At 37.2% G+C, this 18,613-nt stretch overlaps 1 protein-coding gene across 1 annotated transcript in view; it reads right to left on the reverse strand.

The window, feature by feature from the left end:
• Window positions 1-1,391: 1,391 nt before the first annotated feature.
• ZNF654 (zinc finger protein 654) overlaps window positions 1,392-18,613 on the reverse strand; it is a 30,463-nt gene continuing 13,241 nt past the window's right edge. The window contains exons 4-9 of the mRNA XM_086883597.1: window positions 18,449-18,584; window positions 14,519-14,721; window positions 13,582-13,721; window positions 9,349-9,490; window positions 5,552-7,865; window positions 1,392-5,226 (exon numbers count right to left, since the gene is read on the reverse strand). Coding sequence (XP_086739723.1) covers window positions 5,219-5,226; window positions 5,552-7,865; window positions 9,349-9,490; window positions 13,582-13,721; window positions 14,519-14,721; window positions 18,449-18,584 — 2,943 coding nt within the window. The 3' untranslated portion in view covers window positions 1,392-5,218. The remainder of the gene's footprint in view (window positions 5,227-5,551; window positions 7,866-9,348; window positions 9,491-13,581; window positions 13,722-14,518; window positions 14,722-18,448; window positions 18,585-18,613) is intronic.

Raw genomic sequence — 18,613 nt, forward strand, 5'->3', positions numbered from 1 at the left:
GTCAAACTTCCCCTCACGTGTACACTGATTTAATATTCTTGATTAGTATCAATCCTGCAAACTACAAATTAGACAATGCATTTGTGAAATATAAATTACCTTTGCTTCATTTTCCTTATGTTTCAATAAATCTTTATTTAGATTTGCAGCCTTCAACGAGTATAATACCTGTACAAATGTTCTGGAATTCAGGGGGAAAAAATCTGCAACCATCAAGATGTATTTTTAAAATTAGACTGAGATGTTTGCTGTGTTTTCAGCAAGAAATGAGGGTGTGGAAGGGGAAGGGGGGGCAGGTTGCCTTGGAATGGTCACATTCCCATTAATCCATGGAGAGGAAAAGTGTACTGGCATCAGGGAGATGGGAGAGACTTTTCAAAATTCTGGACTGATGTCTCCCCAGTCCTTCTCCTATTCTAAACCAAGACCAGCCCTTTCAGCAGGATTATTTATAATATATTTATATATTATTTTACTTTGTAAGTGCTTCTCCTTTGGAGGTGATGGGGGGTGGAAAGGGGATAATCTCAGAAGTAGGTTTCATTTTTTCCTCTTTCTCAAAACTTAGAAATCCCTTTACAGTTTTTACTCGAACTTTTAATTGACTTGAGCATTGAGCAGGAACTGGCATTCCCAAAGGGGAAGAAACAGGAAAATTATTAGCCTATTTAAACCAAATGGTGAACAGTACTGTTTTAACAATAAATTGTTGTAATTTAAGTAGTTACTACAAGGGCTTTTGTTGTATTTTCTCTCTCCTGTCCATCTGAGGAGGGGCAAAGAAGTTTATATTTGGTGTTAATATATTTAGCAATGAATTTATGAAATGGCTTATGTACACATTGCCATTTTGATAAATATTTTTGCTGGCAAAATGTACCTGAGGCCCCTTACCCTTATAACCACACTTCACTTCCTCAGGCAAGGACCTTGTCAAAATCATCTGTAGTAAAAAATAAAGGTAAGTTTGAAGTTACACAAAAAAATCCACCCAAAATTTTCCAGAAGACAGTCAGAAATCTTGCAGTCAAAAAACCCTAGGAGTTTATAGGGTTGTGAATAATAAAATTACCCAGTAATTTCAGAACTTTCTGAAGCAAAAGAAAAAAAGCAGCTACACTGTCTTTCTGTCTGAACTTGACAGCCAACCAGAAGCAGAGGTATCTTAAAACAGCTGCACTTTGACTTGTCTGTGGCCCCAAATTTGGATTTTGAACCCTAGGAATTAACTGCTGTCCCCATTTTGAAGCTTGGTCTGTTCAAATCCAAATATCCAGACACCTGGAACGTCAAGACCTGGCGTCTTCACACAGGTGCCACGCAACCATCATGTAACCAAACAACACAGTAGCTCCGAACATCACAGCAGCACTTCCAAATGACAAGATCAGTTTCTATCAACAACAAAGACAATGTTTTATTGAACAAATCTATGTACAGTACAAAAGGTCTTTAAAATGAAACACTACTGTAGATTTATTGCAGTTTGATGGCTCAGTTTTAATTTGTACTCTTATATAAAATGCAAAGTAAAATAATTTAACATTCAACAAGGAAGCACAAATTTCCTTTCTTGCTGAACCTGTAACAGCTTTTACAAATTAAGAGTCCCAAAATGCATACACTGCATTTAATCAGAAAGGTGTTATACAGTACCAAATAAATTAAGAAAATAGTAACACTACCACCCCCTTTGGGTCTTTCGTCCATAGCACTGGTGTTAAACAATAAAAGAAATGAGTACAGCTGAACCTTCCATGTGATATTAAAATCACAAAGTTTAATGTTATAAATTATCCAAACTATACAATTAATATAATTTTAATGAATATGGCTAAATAACCAAAGTACCAGTGACCTTGCCCCACAGATATAACCACTTGCAACCTACTTTCAGTATTCCTTTTGTGAAAGGTGCCTACACCAAACGGCAGTTTTTTGAAGTAAGAAGTTACATGACCTTTACAGTGAAACATGATGGGGTTAGAAGAGACACTCTTAAAATCCAACTGAAGGAATGTTGTTAAATACAATTATGAGCACTGAATTGCACCAGCTTGGATCCAACAAGGCTCCTAAGCTCATGTATGACTTCAGTCAGCTTTAGGGTAGCTGGAGGCTTACATTACACATGTACTTCAGGATTTATTGAATCAAAGTGATACATCTTCAAGGATTTCCAATTATATCACACAACGCTTAATGCCTGGGGAAAAAAAAACAACCAAAAAACCTCCAACTCTCAAGACTTGTAACCTGTTTTCAGCCTTAGAAGTTGCAGGCTTAGTATGGAGTAATACTCAAGATAATAAAGAATCCTTAAAAAGCATGGAGAATTATTCCACACATGATTAGAAGTATTCCACACATAATCAAAGTATCTTTTTGCCTCTGATTAAAGTTGCTTAATACTGCAACTATCTGAGAATACCAACAGGTATTAGAGAGTAGCTTAAAGAAAACACAATGTCTTTTGAAGTGAAAATAATTATTTTAAAACATTACCACCCACTTGCTACTTTAAGTCAGTTTCACAGATTCCTGATAATTGTTAGGTGATGCTCATCTTCACCTATGTAAGAATTCATATTTCCTGTTCTCCAGAGTGTACACACTGAACACATGACAGAAACAAATGGTGGTGTCCCAGAAAAGCATCTTTGAACAAAAATGGCTTTAATGCAGGTACAAAAAATTATGGTCACAGTTTATGCATGTACACAGATGCAATTATCTACACACTTAAACCAAAGATAATACAACTCTCAATCATGTTTTTAAAGCATCTTCAAACATATGGAGCTCCAGGGAAAAGGCAGAAAAGCACCAAAGATTAAAAGGTACATTAAAAAGATTTTACATAAACATCTTTGTTGTATCTTTGTTGACTCAGATTTTAGATTTTCAGAACTGTAATACTTTAAAATGAACTTTTTTTTTTTTCCCTCAAATATATTTAAGCAATGTCAAGCAAAGAAGGGGGAGCCTGGGAACATTCAACACAGTACCTGGGTCCTTAACAATTAGTTGGTATCTTGAAAGTAAAAAATGTGAAAGTGCATTTGTCTGATAAGGACCCCATTAACTTTATGTTTAAAACTTTTAATGTTTTTATACATGTAAATATATATATATATAGTGTGTATATATGTATATATAATGAATTATGCATTTAAATCAGGTTTTTTGCAACTGCAAAAAAAATTCTTTGGTGCCTCAAACATCACACAAATCTCTGGAAGTGGGCCATAATTGGAATTCATGTAATGCACACATACCTGTGATCATAATTTTATAACCTTTTATGTTAATCCAACTCAAAGTTAAGGCAAAACTCTTCTAGAACTCAAGAACATGATTTTGAATTTGCATTCTTTTTACCTTGCAGGAAGGGGAAAGAAAGCAGAATTAATAAAAATGCCTGTTTATTTCCACAGAGGATTATTAGCAGAGGCATTACTAAACTACTGAGTTTATGTTCCAGAACTACTTCACAGCCAATCTTACAAAGAAACCCTTAGGTTTGCAAGTGTGAGCCATTGCTACAATGAACAGGGGGTTTTATGCACCCCCTAATTTTTTACTCATTAATTTTCACCCACCTGTTGATTTAAGCCCTGCACACACTGTGACAAACTCCTCAGTGACAGCTGAGCAGGAACAGTTGCTCTGTGCTGTCCTGCATTTCTGCAATGACTCTGAACATCAGTTTTCACCCCTCTGCCTCCCCTGCCTGCAATCCCACTACAATTTTCATAGAACAGGATCCCAAATTTAAAAAAATATTATGTGACAAGGCAGTGTGAGATGAGCTAGAGGATAAATTAGCACAGTAATTGGACAATGTGCATGTTTGCCACACCTCTGCCCTAGGGTAGGAAGACCAAAAATTTCAATGGCATCTTTTTGGTTTCAAAATCTTCTGTATTTCATTTTTCCATACAGAACTGAAGGACTCCCATTTCCTGTCTTCACATTGTGATTGTTTCTATGAACAGTGAATTGTGAATAAAGTGCTTAACGTTTAAGTAACTCCTTCACCAGCCTCTGGGAAAGGCTCTCCTTTCAAGGGATGCTGCTAGATAGGATTGCAATGTGTCTTCAGGATTGAGAGGATCCCTGTTTTCTCCTTCCTAGGCAATGGATAAGTAAGGACAGTACTGAGTTGTAGCCCACCACCACTAAGCAACATCACAGATGTGACACAGGTTCTTCCTCACCTTTTTGTTCACCCCAACCTGAAGTGCTCTGCTTTTGTTTGCCTAAAGTTCCTGCCAGTCCTACCAACAGCTGAGGGACCCCTGTACTTGCGGAACATTTAACTCTGCTCTGTAATGCAAGCTTAACCCTCCCAATATTCTGGATTTGCTTCAATCAGCTGCTGTTAATATCCACACAATCTATCACTTGTGCTGGTCTTCCCACACCTACAGCAGATGTTTTACAGGACACTTTTACCTCAGCCTTGCAAAGGGCTTCTCTTGCATGCATCTGATTTCCATTGTGTGCAAGTCTCACACAATTTCACATCAACTCACTTTTTCCTGCTTGTTCTGTATTTCAAGTTTTTGGCTATTCCAGCATCCCATCTATCTCAAGATTTCCTTCCACATTGCTCTTTGGATTCTGAGTAGAAGTTTATGAAACAAGCTCCAAGCTTTTGAGCAGATAATGAACTCACACACTCAAACTTTGAAAAAAAAAAACCAACAAACCAAAATGCATGGTTTCTTTATGCATTTATCCACAAGGTAAGAATGTAACACCTCCTTGAATGATTCCTTCTCAGCTGTATGGGCAGATACCATTACCCACACAAACTAGAGCAGCTTTCAGAACTGGCTGGTTGGATTTCCACAAGGCAATGAGCACCTCTGCTTCCTCTGCCTGCTCACCTCTATGCCTCATTGTCCTTCAGGCTAGAAAAGCTGTGCCATTAAGCTTCAATCATACATTTGGAATGAACATGGCTTTTTTGGATAACTGGTACTTTGGGGGTTTTGTAGCAACTTTTCTGGACTCAAGACCTGCAGAGCTCCTATTACTCCTCTGTGAGTTTTGTCTAGAAAATGTGCTTTGTCTTTATCAAGGTCATGTTTTTCTATAGGAATTTGAGACTGCTTCATGATTAAGGCCAACTGGGAAACAAATTGATGCTGTTTCATGTAGTGTTTCTTTACACCACTCCTCATCTGATACTTCTCTCCATAACATTGAATCAGGCACCTGTAAAAGACGAAAGATCAGAACGTGAATAACTTCTTAAATCTAGAACACTGCTTATGTTTTTCATCATATTTTGTTTCAAATATGCAAGGAGAGATTGACTGAATTACTTAATTCTGTTTTATCAGAAGTCTTTTCCATTAGTTTGCCTGCAAATTCTCATCACCTTTGCTTATTCTGAACAGCATGTCCAATTTCAAATTCCAATTTAGCAGAGTACTGTGATTTAGTTAGTGTCTGTCTTATCTATTCCTGTTTTCAAAGACTATTTTCTGATTGTTATTGACTGCCAAAGAAACCAACACGGAAGGACTGCAGGACTTACTTTCATCATCTGAATCGAATCCAAAGAGTGTCTGACACTTCTTTTGTGCAAGGTGAGCCTCAAGTGCTTCTGAATTACAGTAGATGGTCAAGCAGTTGCCACATCTAAATCTTTCTGTTGATTTGCTACAAATTTTGTCTTGTTCAGAATAAGCATCTACTTCATCAGCCAAAATTTTTCTCCGTTTTGGCATGCTAATGTAACGTTCGTCAAGGTAGCTCGGAGGCAATGGTCTGACGTAGGGTTTTGTTAAGATGACACCATATGAAGTAGTCTCTGTTGTCTGATTTGGTTTAGAAGGTACTTGTGAGGCTGCAGGAGCACTATTTTGTGGTGCATCGTGACAATTCTGTAAAACTGGTAACACTGACCCATTTTCTGTCCTTGTTTCATCTGCTACTCTGTCCAAAGGTATCTGGGATGCCTTGGATGATGTCTGATCTGGGTCACTGTGCCCATTGACCAGTTGGTCACTAACAACATTACAGTTTTCAGGATTTGGCTGTAACACAGGTGTCTTTTGGTCTATCAAACTTAAAACTGGAGCACTACCCTCAGATGAGCTTTCATTTCCATTGTGAATTACATTATTTACTTTCTTCTCCACGCTTTGAATATATGTCTTTGGTTCTGCAGAATCCTTCCTTGACTTCCAGGTTGGAATTGGTAAATCTACAGTTTCTTTTTCATTAACGGATTCATCATCATCTTGGTAACTACAAAGTTCTGAAGGATCATCTGAAGAATCTTTTTCACTTGCATCTTCTGAACATTCTGGGGTTTTATTTAAGTAATGCTGAGCCTCGTGTTCATACAGCAAAGGGAGCTCCTCAAATAGCTCACGGCAGTTTGAGAAATTGCACTGAGCTTGAAACACATTGTGACTTTTTGTATGCTCTGCAAGCTCAGTCGACAGCTTAAATCTCTGATTACAATTAAAGTGTAAACAAAAGTAAACATTTGGATACACATGTCTCTTCAGGTGGTCTATAAAATGTTGGGAATCAGCGAATTTCCTCTGGCAGAAGCGGCATTTTCCCTTATTCCATTTCATTATATGCTGTTGCACCTTCAGATCAGTTGGATGAGTTTTTCTGGCGTGTTTGTTGAGGAATCTTATTTTTTTAAACACTCTAGCACAACCATTAGCAGGGCACTTAAAGGTTCCTTCCTCATCCAAAGCATCAATGTCTTTTTCAGGGCAAAACACTCCATTCACTTTATGCAAAATGGGTGACTCTTTACTGGAGCTCTCATCATCCTCAGGCAAGCTCTCTGTACTTAAAGCATCAGGAACATTATTAAAACAGCTGTCACTACTGTTTTCAGTAGCATCATCCTGGTCACTTAGATGGTTTTCCACTGCATCAAAAACCTGTTCTGCATTCTCAGCCTCCTCTTGGACCTGATCAGAACTCGGCGCTACTGTAGCCTCTGGTTCAGTATCTTTGGAGCCCTCAGAATTGCCATTTTCAAGAGACACAGAAACAGCAGAACATTGCACTTCATGAAGAGCAGGGGCCTCCTGACCAGCCTCAAGGGCTGCAGCAAGATGCTGCCTTTCTATCTTCCTGACATGATTCCTTAGGTGCTTCAGCATGAGTCCTTTCTGCCTGAACTTCCTGGTGCAAAGTACACAGGAGAAGCTGCCCTTTTTTTGGTGAGCTTGTGCGTGTTTCACTATGTGATCCCCAAGGAACTCCTTGTTGCAGATCACACAGCGGTGCCTTGGTTCAGTCTGATCCAACGTTTTGGATGGCTCAAGAGCTTGGTGGTTCTTCCTGGCATTCCCTTTGGAACGGGCTCCAGAGTTTCCAGGGTCAAGCTCCCCATTGCTGACATCTGTTAAACAGCCACGTTCCTCACCCAGAGCCCTGTACTCTGCTGTTTTCTCTACGTTTGCAGGAGAGTTTTCCAGTGTACTTTCACTCAAGCCATCCAAGGCTTTATCCCCCAATAACGCTAAACAATTCTGCTTGATCATCAAGAAATTCCAGAACTCGGGATCAAAAAACAATCCTTTCTTCAAGATGGGCAGCAGCTCAAACCGCACGCGGTTTTGAACCGAACTAGTGCACTCATTGTATTCTTCATCTGCACATTTATACAAGTGTTCAACAGTGTAGTAAGATTCCAAGGTGCGCTCCAGGAAAAAGATGGAGAGAGCACAAATTCTGAGGATCTCCAAGTCATTTGGCAGAAAATGAGCGATTGCTTTATAAATAAGACTTTTCATGTTGGGATCTTCACGGAGGTCCAGCTGTAGGGCACACCCACATATCTCCACACAGATCTGAAGGCCATCTTCACCAACCTGCAGGAAGGAAATCATAGTGTACATAAACACTTCCCAAATACCCCACATATTTATATTCATCTATTGATAAACAGGAGTTCAGAAAGCATCCTGCCATTGAACTTCACCCAAGGGCATGAACATTTTTAAATATTGCTCAAACAAGGTTAAAAATACAGACACAAAAATGGTTTGCACTGAAAGCTGTACAGCTACAAAGTTTCAGCTCTGTCCCATGCTGTTCTATAGCTAAAGACAATTATTTGGGGATATAAATCAAAACTGCTGATCTACAAAACTACCGATCTATCAGTATCTTCTGCTTGCCTCTTCAATGCCTAGGCTGTTTCACACTGTAATTGGACAGTTTCCTCTATATTTTGGCCATCTTAACTTTTTTAGTTTGAATTTCATAAAAAAGCATGGTAATTTAGCTCACAGTTTTGACTAACTAGCAGGAAAACCGTAACAACCCATGGCCAAGAATTCTAAAAGGCTTCATTTTCCAAAACTGCAGAATTCCTATTCCACACTTCAGGCTGGGGGCCCTGTCATGAACATGACACTCAGTAATGATCAGAAATACACTGCCCAACAGGCAAGAGATTAAAGTCAAAAGAGGTACTGGAAATTTAGAAATAATTAATACCTCCTATATTTGGACTTTAACAAACACAGACAATGCTCCATTAATAGGGGGTTATTAAACATATAAGACTATTCAGATGCAAATAGAATTATTAATATCACCACAAGCATTTTAGAATACATACCCTTGAACAGCAGCAAATTATTGCATTTAGATCTGACAAAATAATTTGATTTTGAAATAATCAAAATTAGAATTCATTTAGGGCACAAAATATGAAAAAAATATGAAAATATGAAAGAGCTCTGTTAAGTCAGGTCAACAATAAATAACATTTGCTGGGAAACAACTCACAGGCCTGTGTGCAAAGCATTGCACATGACAACCTTTTGCAGATGGGACAGAACAAGACTGAGATCTGAAGCATGAAATACAGCACAATTTTCTGAAGCAAATTAACATCTTCTTCTGTATTATTCTGCACTTTTATTTTGTATTAAGCATTTTTTTACAGATTTGATTAGAATTGGTAAAAGGATTCGGAATTTAACGAGGATGAAGGGTACCTGCAATTACATAGATCTTATTTCTTCAAGAAGTCAGGCCGAAAAAACCCCAACTAATAAATCATTCACATTTATTCCATAGACTTATCCATCAAACTTGCTGCAAAAACAGAAAATCTCAGAAATGAATAATAAAAAAAAAATCTTAAAACCACCCAAGCAAATCTAATATTGAAGCCTCTTCTGGAACCAAACAAAATTTTAAAGATAATTTTATGTCCTTCCCTAACCCCTCTTTTTTAACTTTACACCAAAAATGGTCATTACACAATAAAAATATCACTTCTCTTTACTTTAACCAGTAACCAAAAGAATGGAAGATGAGGTAAAAACAAACACAACTTACTTCATCCTTAATGACTTTCATGAAAGGGAAAATTACTCTGACATTTGTAGCAATTCTTAGAAGCTGGTAGCACTGGTCCACAAATACTTGTTTTGATGGATTAGATTTGAGCTGCAGTTTACTCCAAATGAAGATCAGGTCCCTATTAGGTAGAGAATAAAATATTCCAATTATATTGAGTTTAGAACCCTCTCACTAAGCATAATGCATTATGAAAGACAATTATTTGCATATTCTGTGACTAAAATCATATTTGAGAGTGTAATACTGATCTAATTAACACCACGACTGCACACAACATGCACAATGGAAAATGCATCCTAATTACTTTGTTAAAGCATTCAGGGTATCTCCTATAACCAGCCAGTTAAATATTCAACAAAACATTCATGTATTCAGCTCAGTTTCAGAGAAGTGCACAATAAAATCAGATGGAATAGCACCTAGCTCTCAACACCACAGGCAATAAATATCTGTGTGCTCTTGGGATTAAGTCACTTCCAGTACAAGGATGAAGAATCCTTCAGGTAAAGAAGCTTTTGAATGTGAAAAAAGGAAGCAGCATAGGAAGCTCCTGATGTGGCAGGAAGTAGGGATGTTCTCCAGTTAGCACAGCATAATTTTCTGCCTAGAGCACTTACACCAAAGTTTCAGGCTATACAGCTATCCTACTGCAGTCAAATAACATTCCTGCCTGAGAAAAGGAAATGTAAGAAGATTACTGCTAAACTCTGCACAAGTGATGTGTTAGCCTACAAAATACAGCTAATTGAAGTTTGCAGCATAAAAATTCTGTGCACTTTAATTCAGAGACTTAGGGAGGCAACTGGGCTAACTTTTAGTCACAAGATTTGCCAGAACAAAGATCTCCCACAAGGGTAGCTCCAGTTAGGACTATGAAGAAATCCCACCACAATGTTACAATGAAAGCAGGACCCACTGACTTTCATTTTCTGAAGGAAGACACTTTTCTACTCCAGCAGTCTCCTCCCTCAGAAAACAAACCTAGTTACTGACAAAATATTTGGCTGATTTCCAGAGTCAGACAAACCTTTTGAGATTAAGCTTCTCTTAGTGAGCTCAGAGTCTGAATGAAGGGAAGTGACAGAACTGCCTACAACAAAACCAACTCAACTTTTATGTTCAGGACAGCTCTAGAATTCTGTTTGACATTGAGACCTTGATTGTTTTCTTTCATTTAGAACCCAGGAGAACTGAAGTTGAAAGAAAGATCAAGCTTATGGAGGAAACTGAAAAGGGATACCTATAAGCAGCTCTACACACAAAAAAAAATTAGTCTTTCTGATTTTCTAAAGATACAGACTGCTCACCTCTGCCTTTACCAGGCTGGAAACCTTAATTCTACGTATTTTCAAACTTCATATGCAAGTTTGATATTAGTGTCTTCATGCACTAAACCATTCTTAACAACTCAGTAGAAGTCTCAGCCTGAAGTATAGAAGTAAGAACCGAGTATTTTTACTGTAATATATTTCAATTCAATAATCCATTTCATTCTCTGCTTTGCCTCACACCATTTCAGAGCAAGCCATTTCAATGCTACTCTCAGAGAATGTGAGAAAAATCCAATTATTCTTCTGAGAGATTAGTGGTTAAAGGGGCTTGCTGTGTGTTCAGACAAGTGCTAGGCAGGTACAAGGAAAGAGCTGAAAAAGGAGAGCAGAAAACTAGAAGGAAGAGCTGCATGGGTGAAGACCAAGGTGTTACCCACCATTTACCTAGACCCTAATATGAAACAGTATTTTAGTCTTTTAGTTTTATTTTCTGTGTCAACACAACGGCTTCTCCTTTTCATGTCCATTTCTGACTTTGTTAGGACAATTTAAATTGTTACTGGGAGATCACAGAACTGAGCACCTCTTTACCAGAGGTAACCATGCATTCCAGCCTCTTAACTACCTACAAAATACCAAAACCACTGTATGCCTTCACCAGCAACATGAGGTGGTGGTTAAACCCTCCCTAACTGAACTGGATCTAAATATTTGCTATTCTTAATAAGTAGAAAACTTATTATTAATTAGTAGAAAACTTATTAATGCCAAAGACTATGCCAAAAGACTGATCAAACCTGTGGTAAAAATTCTTTTGACTTACTGAATTTACTGCATAGGAATTACCTGGAAACAGCCAAAATAGCATTTAAAAAATCAGAGAAGGAAGGCCATCTATGCCTGCTCCATCAAAATACCGTGTGTCTTCCTGAAGAGACAACACTTTGATACAAATTATTATGAACTGATTTCTTACCAGTACTTTGCACAAAAATTTTTTTAGTATTACCAAGCACAGCTGGCTTGGTGATTTCTTTTCAGAAAAATAATTTGTTCATCTGAATCTAGAATTTATTCCTAACATCTGTGAAAATTTGAGTTTTGTGACCAAGCTGCTTAAATTTCATCTTCCTTCAAGATGACAGCTAATGGTTTTAGCTTGAAGATTTTATATAGGCTGTAGCAAATATCCGCTATTTACAGCTTTCTAATCTGTTTTGTTGTCTTATCTTTGCTTGTAGTGTTAGCAGCTATATCTCTGTTAGATCTGCAAGGCCCTCAGTTCCAGACAAGGTGAGATGATTTATACTGTTCTAGAGACATTAAAATCTTCCCTGGAGAAAAACAGACTCTGTTGGTTAATTTAACCTGGCTCCTACTTCTTAAAAAAATTGTATTACAGTATGGTCATGCCTTCACAAGCTTTCCTGCAGTTTCCGTGATCCATTAAGTATTACACAAAGTTCTTGTTGGGAACACAACTGTTAAGACTCAGCATCTGTGAAGAATGAAACATCTGTTTGAGCTGCACAGACATAACTGCTCTGAACGCTCTTCCAGAGATCCTAAATTTCTGTATTCTGAATAAATTAAAATACAGAGATGCCAAGATTATTTCCCTGAAAACCAGGTATCAAACAGTACTTGAGCCTCTACTGGAATTTCATCTTTGAAATCTGCTTTGCCAGAACAAAAACAGATACATCTTGCTTTGAACAGCAATTTCAAAAATGGATGATGCAAAACTCAATGATCAGCTAGGTAAGAGCAAGGTCAACATGTTACTACAGCAAAAGGAGTTTTAATTACAGTATTAAAAATGCACTTCTTCAAAGACTGAACCCCCCAGACAGAAAGCATTAATCCATGGAGGTTACACGTGTAATTTCCTAGTAAAAAATGGGGAAATAGAGCTTTTGGGCAGGAATCAGCAAAGATGGATTCAATTCCCACTGAGCTCACACCTTTTTGGTTGAACTCCCTCTTTCCTATGGGGACAGTCCCGGACATCTTTTCCTGGACAGATTGGATGAAAAATACTAGTAGCTATTGCCAACACATTGTACAATAAATGGATGTCATTATCATAAGGCTAATGGTTTTGACTGAGCAAGTACCCATCCAACAGTCCAACATTTAAGGAAAAATATTAATATCAAACCAAACATTATCATATCTAACTTCCTTTAATTTCTCAAAACAACAAAGCTTTTTGATTTCCCGGAATCTGGGAACACAAAAAGCCAGGGTAGCTTCTGAACTTGATATTAAAATTAGTTAGGCAGATTAATAATTTCATCTCTATCAAATCCTTGCTACATAAACAAAGAAAGCATATTTTATCAAGGAATGCAGATGTTCCTTTAGATACAGAAATTATACAAGCTCAACAGAAGGATTATATTCCTTAGCCATCTTTCAGTCCTCAGAATGATGAAATTTGTTGACAACTCTCTAGAAAACAATTCTTAGCCTTAAGAACAAGTGCAGGTATCAAGATAATTAGAAGTGTGTGAAGACATCTTCAATGTTTTCTAGAAAACCCCATCTAGGTGATACCTCTGATCATGACATCCAGGTTTCCATAAATAACAGCACATTTCCAGCACCATACATTCTCTTTTTAGGCACACTGGTGACACATTGCAGTTACAGAGTGAAATATCTACATGGCTAAAGCCTAAAAGTACAAATGCTACACTTCTAGGTAGGATATGTAAAGGCTCACTTTTCTGTTACTTTGAAACAGTAAATAAGAGTTATGAACTATTAGGCTACCTTGTATATGACTGTGTGTAAAAGGGCAAACAGGCACAACAGAAGCACCAGGAACATTCAAAAACCATTTTCATCTGGTATTTTTAAGTTAGGTGGGTTTCATTTTGGCAATAAGCATGTATTTTCTGCTCAGCTGCTTCCCCAGAAATAAAGTATTTACCATATACAATACATGTCCCCATTTTGGAGCTGTGGGACTAGGAAGGATTCACAAAGCTGTAAGGCTAAGGTAGTCTTCCCTTCTTTTTCAGTGTTGCAGATGATCTCAATTCCACTCTTGCAATCAGTCCTCAACAAGTGCTATACAATTAAAATAAAATCAATTTAGATCAATTTGCTGACATGAAATCAAAACCAATCAGACCCTGCTCTACTAAAAACTTCAGGAATTGCTATTAGCACAGAATGTCTTTGGAATGGCTTTTGTGTACATCTGTAAGTAAAGTTTTTGGAAGTAATTTGAGTTATTTCATATTTCTTAGAGTTATGACCATCAGAATAATTGTCTGAGAAATTAAAATACTAAAATTAAAAATAATTTTAAAGCATTAAAATAATTAAAAAACTAAAATGCTTTAGTTCACACAAAAGCACTTTTTTGCTTGTTCTTGCCACTTTTTGGTGTCTTGTTCTTAAAACAAGGTTAAAAAAAGCACTGTTATCTACTAAGTGCTATCAGCGATAACATACGGCTACATTCAGCTCAAATGTCATTTTACATATTAGGGCATCATTAAAGGTCTTTAATAAAACTATTAAATGTACAATTAATATCAACTAGGCTCAAGTGCTTTTACTAAAATAGTCAATAGTAAAATAGTCAATACACTTAGGTTACAAAATATTTAGGGAATATACCTACAAGAATACTTGACCAAAAAACTGCATTTAGGTCAACAAGATTTGTAGGCACTTAACATTCAACTTTTCCAAGCTTAAGCCAGTACTAAGTTTAGCAACACCAGTGTGGCTGCCTGATTTTATGACATTTGGTTCCATAAAATCAGAGTTCCACATGCTCCTCTTGACAACTTGTATACAGCAAGTATAAAGCACCACTTCATTTTAAAAAAGAAATGTATACTGACAAACAATACCTCCTGGAATAGCTGATCTTCTAATGGTGACATATAAAGACAGGTGAAAAGAGCTTGATGGAAATACAGATCTTTACTGATATCTGGATGATTTATGCAAGATTTGATAAGAGCCATTGCCTCAGGGATGCGTTCACAGGCAATAAGGTATCTGGCACGGAGTTCAAAGAACAGTGGATTTTCAGAGCTTAAATATTTGTTAACTGCACAGAAAAGAAAGATTTAAAGGCAATTAGAATATGAAGTCCAAACAACAAATATACCTAAATGTAATGCTGATTTTAATAACAAATAATATTAAGAAAAAATAAAGGCTCCGCTAAAAAAAGTCTATCAAATATTAAATTAAATCCCATAAGAAATCTGCCCTTCTGTTTGCAAACAGAAATTGTTATTTTTTTAAAACCAGTAATCTAATTCAGTATTTTGTTTCTAACAGGTTAACACAAGGTGCTGCAAAGGATTGGTAAAATTTATATTATATAGAAGCAGATGTGACCATTTTAGAGAAATAAAATTCCCTCCTTTCTCAGCAGTGGAATCCATGTGACTGTCAGAAGTATAGGATTGACATCACTTCCAAAGCTATAATTATAAATATTAAAAAAACCCCTCAAGATACTCATTATCCATTAAAATGTAAGACCTCAAAGTGGTGAAAAATGTTAACTACAATTCATATGCTATTACCTTAAGAAGCTTTGAATGCCTTGATTTTGCTTGCTTGGAAAACATATTCCAGTGCAAGTGCTACTGGGTACAATCCTTATCTAAATATCTTTAAATTCTGGCCCCTAATTTCTGGCAATCTGTTTTTTTCAGCTCTAAAAGATAATATTAACACTAATATTTGAATGAAATAATTTCAAGTGAGATACTGAAAATACTCAACATTGAAGTAACTGGAAATTCAGAAATACCTGGAAGACATGCTTTGCATCTTTATTATACAAGATCATACAGATTGTAGTATCTCTTTGGATTAAAAGTTAAAATATCTCTCAAGACTACAACCATAGTACTTCAGTGTTTCAAAGTGTTTTAAAGTGTTTTAAAGAAAGAAAGAGATTATCAATTTAAAGCCAGTGAAGGCTGAAAGTTCACCCCTTAGAAGGAATCTGTATTAATTACAAGCAATTTGAAGTGATACTTAATAAAAGGTTACTAAAAACCACAAACCGAACAAAGCATTTTTTCCCCCAAAATGAAGAGATTACTTGTACAATAAGCTTTCAGTTAAAGCTTTTTTTTTTCAAGGATTGAAATAATTCCTTACACTCAAACCCAAGATTCCTCTAGCATCTTTATTTTTATGCAAGTTAGCAGTGTTCCATGCTAATGAACATTTAAGCAGTATTATTCAAGGTGTCAGGTTTCAATTTGATTTGTTAACAGATGCACTGTAAGAAAAAAATATCTCATTCCCACTATCCATTAGCACTTTTGAGAACAAACTCAGAAAACGAGGACTAAAAGGAAATCCTGTGTCTAATGGTGGTGATGAACTGCACGAAAAAGTTCTTTCCGTTATATGGAAAGGTCCTTAGAGCCAAGTAAAGGCCTCTCCTTTTCTGAATTACCACCCTTAGGAAAATAAACTACATCCTCTGTTTTGTATGCAAGTATTACCCAACAGAAATTTACTGAATTACTGAAAAATAAGGCTGGAAATACTCAGCTTTGGTAAGTGCTAATGGTATGGAAATGCTGCCCATCTAACAAGTGTCTCTAAGATCCTTTCCCCTTAGAGGGAGAATGGCATTCCACAGCACAGCTCACCCTGTTCTACCATTCCCACTTCGTGTGGGGAACTCTCAGGTCCCTTCTTCTCCAGAAATGAGACTGACATACTCCTCTCCCAGGGAAGGGCATCTCCATACCCTACACCACTGCCAGCAGGAGCTCCCAAGGATGAGGGTTCCTACAGCTTCCAGTTTTCAAACTGTTTCATTGATGCTGCTGGCAGGGCAGTGTTCCCTCCCTGTTGTGGAATGTCCTATTTTCCCAGGGCAGCACACAGACCTTTTCTAATGCCCTAAGCCAAAGACAACTGCCAGCTACAGTAGCGTTTGGCCAAGCCTGTGATACATTAAGAAACAGCATTTATTCTTACCCAAGCAGTGATGCTTTGCTTCAGAGCTACAGACATCAACCACCACTCAGAAACTCATTAACTGTTCCATCTGACTGAACCTCTGTAATGTTCTCTTCTAGATGCTCACCTTATTCTCCCCAGTCCACTACAAGTTGACTGTTCCTATGTTTCAACCCTAGTATTTTTCTTTCAACTCAATGACTGCTTTGTTTCCAGCCACCTCCAAACAGATTGTGACATCTCCAAGTTTAATACAACTCATGTAAAGACAGACACAGAGAGGTTTATCTGGACCTAAGCTTCTCCATGGAGTTAATGAATCCAGGACAGGATTATGTAGTTCACACAAACTGATTTTTGCAAGGAATGGTTGGTGATTCAGCTTTTCTATTTAAAATAACCCCTGAGAGAGCTACATGGCCAAGTTTCAAAATACACACTAAATACTGCTAGCCTATAAAGCAGCACAGGATGTTTGCTTTGTGCAAGACTTCACAAGAATCAAATTTTAGAGGAAGTGAGAGAAAGAAAGAACAAGCTTTCAAAATATAATTGTCTAAAATATAAGGTTTGTCAGCACAGATGAGATGTGTCAAGGGTGTGTGTGGGGATATCAGCAGATAAAAGGAGAGAAAAATCTCTTAGCAGAGGGGAGGGAGCTGCAGCCTGAAACATAAGGGAACAAAGTACTCATCTAGTGATAACAGGTCTCATTCCTGATCTGCCAGCTTAAAAACAAACATCCTCAAACTGCTACCCATCAGAGAGGGGACTTATGATGATCAAGAGAATCATTTTAGCAAAGGACTAAACTAATTCTTTGCTGGAGAGATGGAGATCGAGACCTAATTCCACATCACCAAAATCATGCGATGCAGAACAAAACAAGGTTCATCTTGGTTTTCATTTTGTTTCTTTAGGCATTTCCCCACAAGTTTATGAGATATCTAATAAAATCATTGGCAAATCTGTTGCTACGGCAGTTGCTTCACAAAAGAGATAGAACAACAAAGGCATAATGATGTTAATTTGCTATCCAAACCCTTGTTCTGGTAAAGGAGGCAGCTCACAGAGCTGTCCTGACTTTAGTATTCTTCCTTTCTCTCAGTGAACACACTGTCACAGACACAGTGATGAGTTTGTATCAGGCACTACACTGTAAAAACTAGGGAAGAACTAGCATTTTCCACCACTATCAAATAAAAACAACTTTAAAGAGCTCCCCTGTGAACACTGTTGATTAACATGTTAGTAAAGATTTTACTGTAGCTTGAGTATTTATCCCCTTAGGAACTTTCATTAACATTCCAGTGATTTTGTTCCCATGAACTGCACCTTTCCCAGCTCCAGAAATTACATATCCATAAACAGAAAGCAGCTGTCACATGTAGCCATGGGCATCATTGGAAACAGAACCAAGAAAAGCCACAAGACCAAGTATTTACAACTGAAGAGAAAAATTAAACAAGTCATAGTGCCAGGAGACAAATACAAATCAGATCCTCTCCAATCATGCTATTTCAGGAGTCAACTGAATTCAAGTTGTTCTCCATGCTTTAAATGTACACTTAGATTTGGGAAACCCACCCAATCAATTTTATTAACTACTCTGTAGCTACCTGTGTCTGACCAATCTGATCTCTACATTATAAAAGCAGACTTAAATTAGCAAAGAAATTCAGCTTTCTTTCAAACAAAGGGACCATTTTACAACAGAAAAATAGTTAAAACACTGTGCAATGCCAACTGATAACACCTGATCCCATATATTTTTAAAAAGCAAAATTGAACACATTTTTCAGTACTCTAGAAAATTACTGTGACAAATGAAGTACCTAATTCCTGTGACACAGGCTTTGCTTTAAGAATTGCTTGTAATACTGGATCCTCCCATGGTCCACCATCTCGAATGATTCGAGTCACTAGTTCCAGGTTCAGATTCCTGTATTTATTTAGAAGGTTCTGACATTCCTAAGTGTAAAAAGAGAAACAATTAGAAA

This window comes from Cyanistes caeruleus, chromosome 3 (genome assembly GCF_971803275.1).
Source record: "Cyanistes caeruleus chromosome 3, bCyaCae1.hap1.1, whole genome shotgun sequence".
Taxonomy (NCBI): domain Eukaryota; kingdom Metazoa; phylum Chordata; class Aves; order Passeriformes; family Paridae; genus Cyanistes; species Cyanistes caeruleus.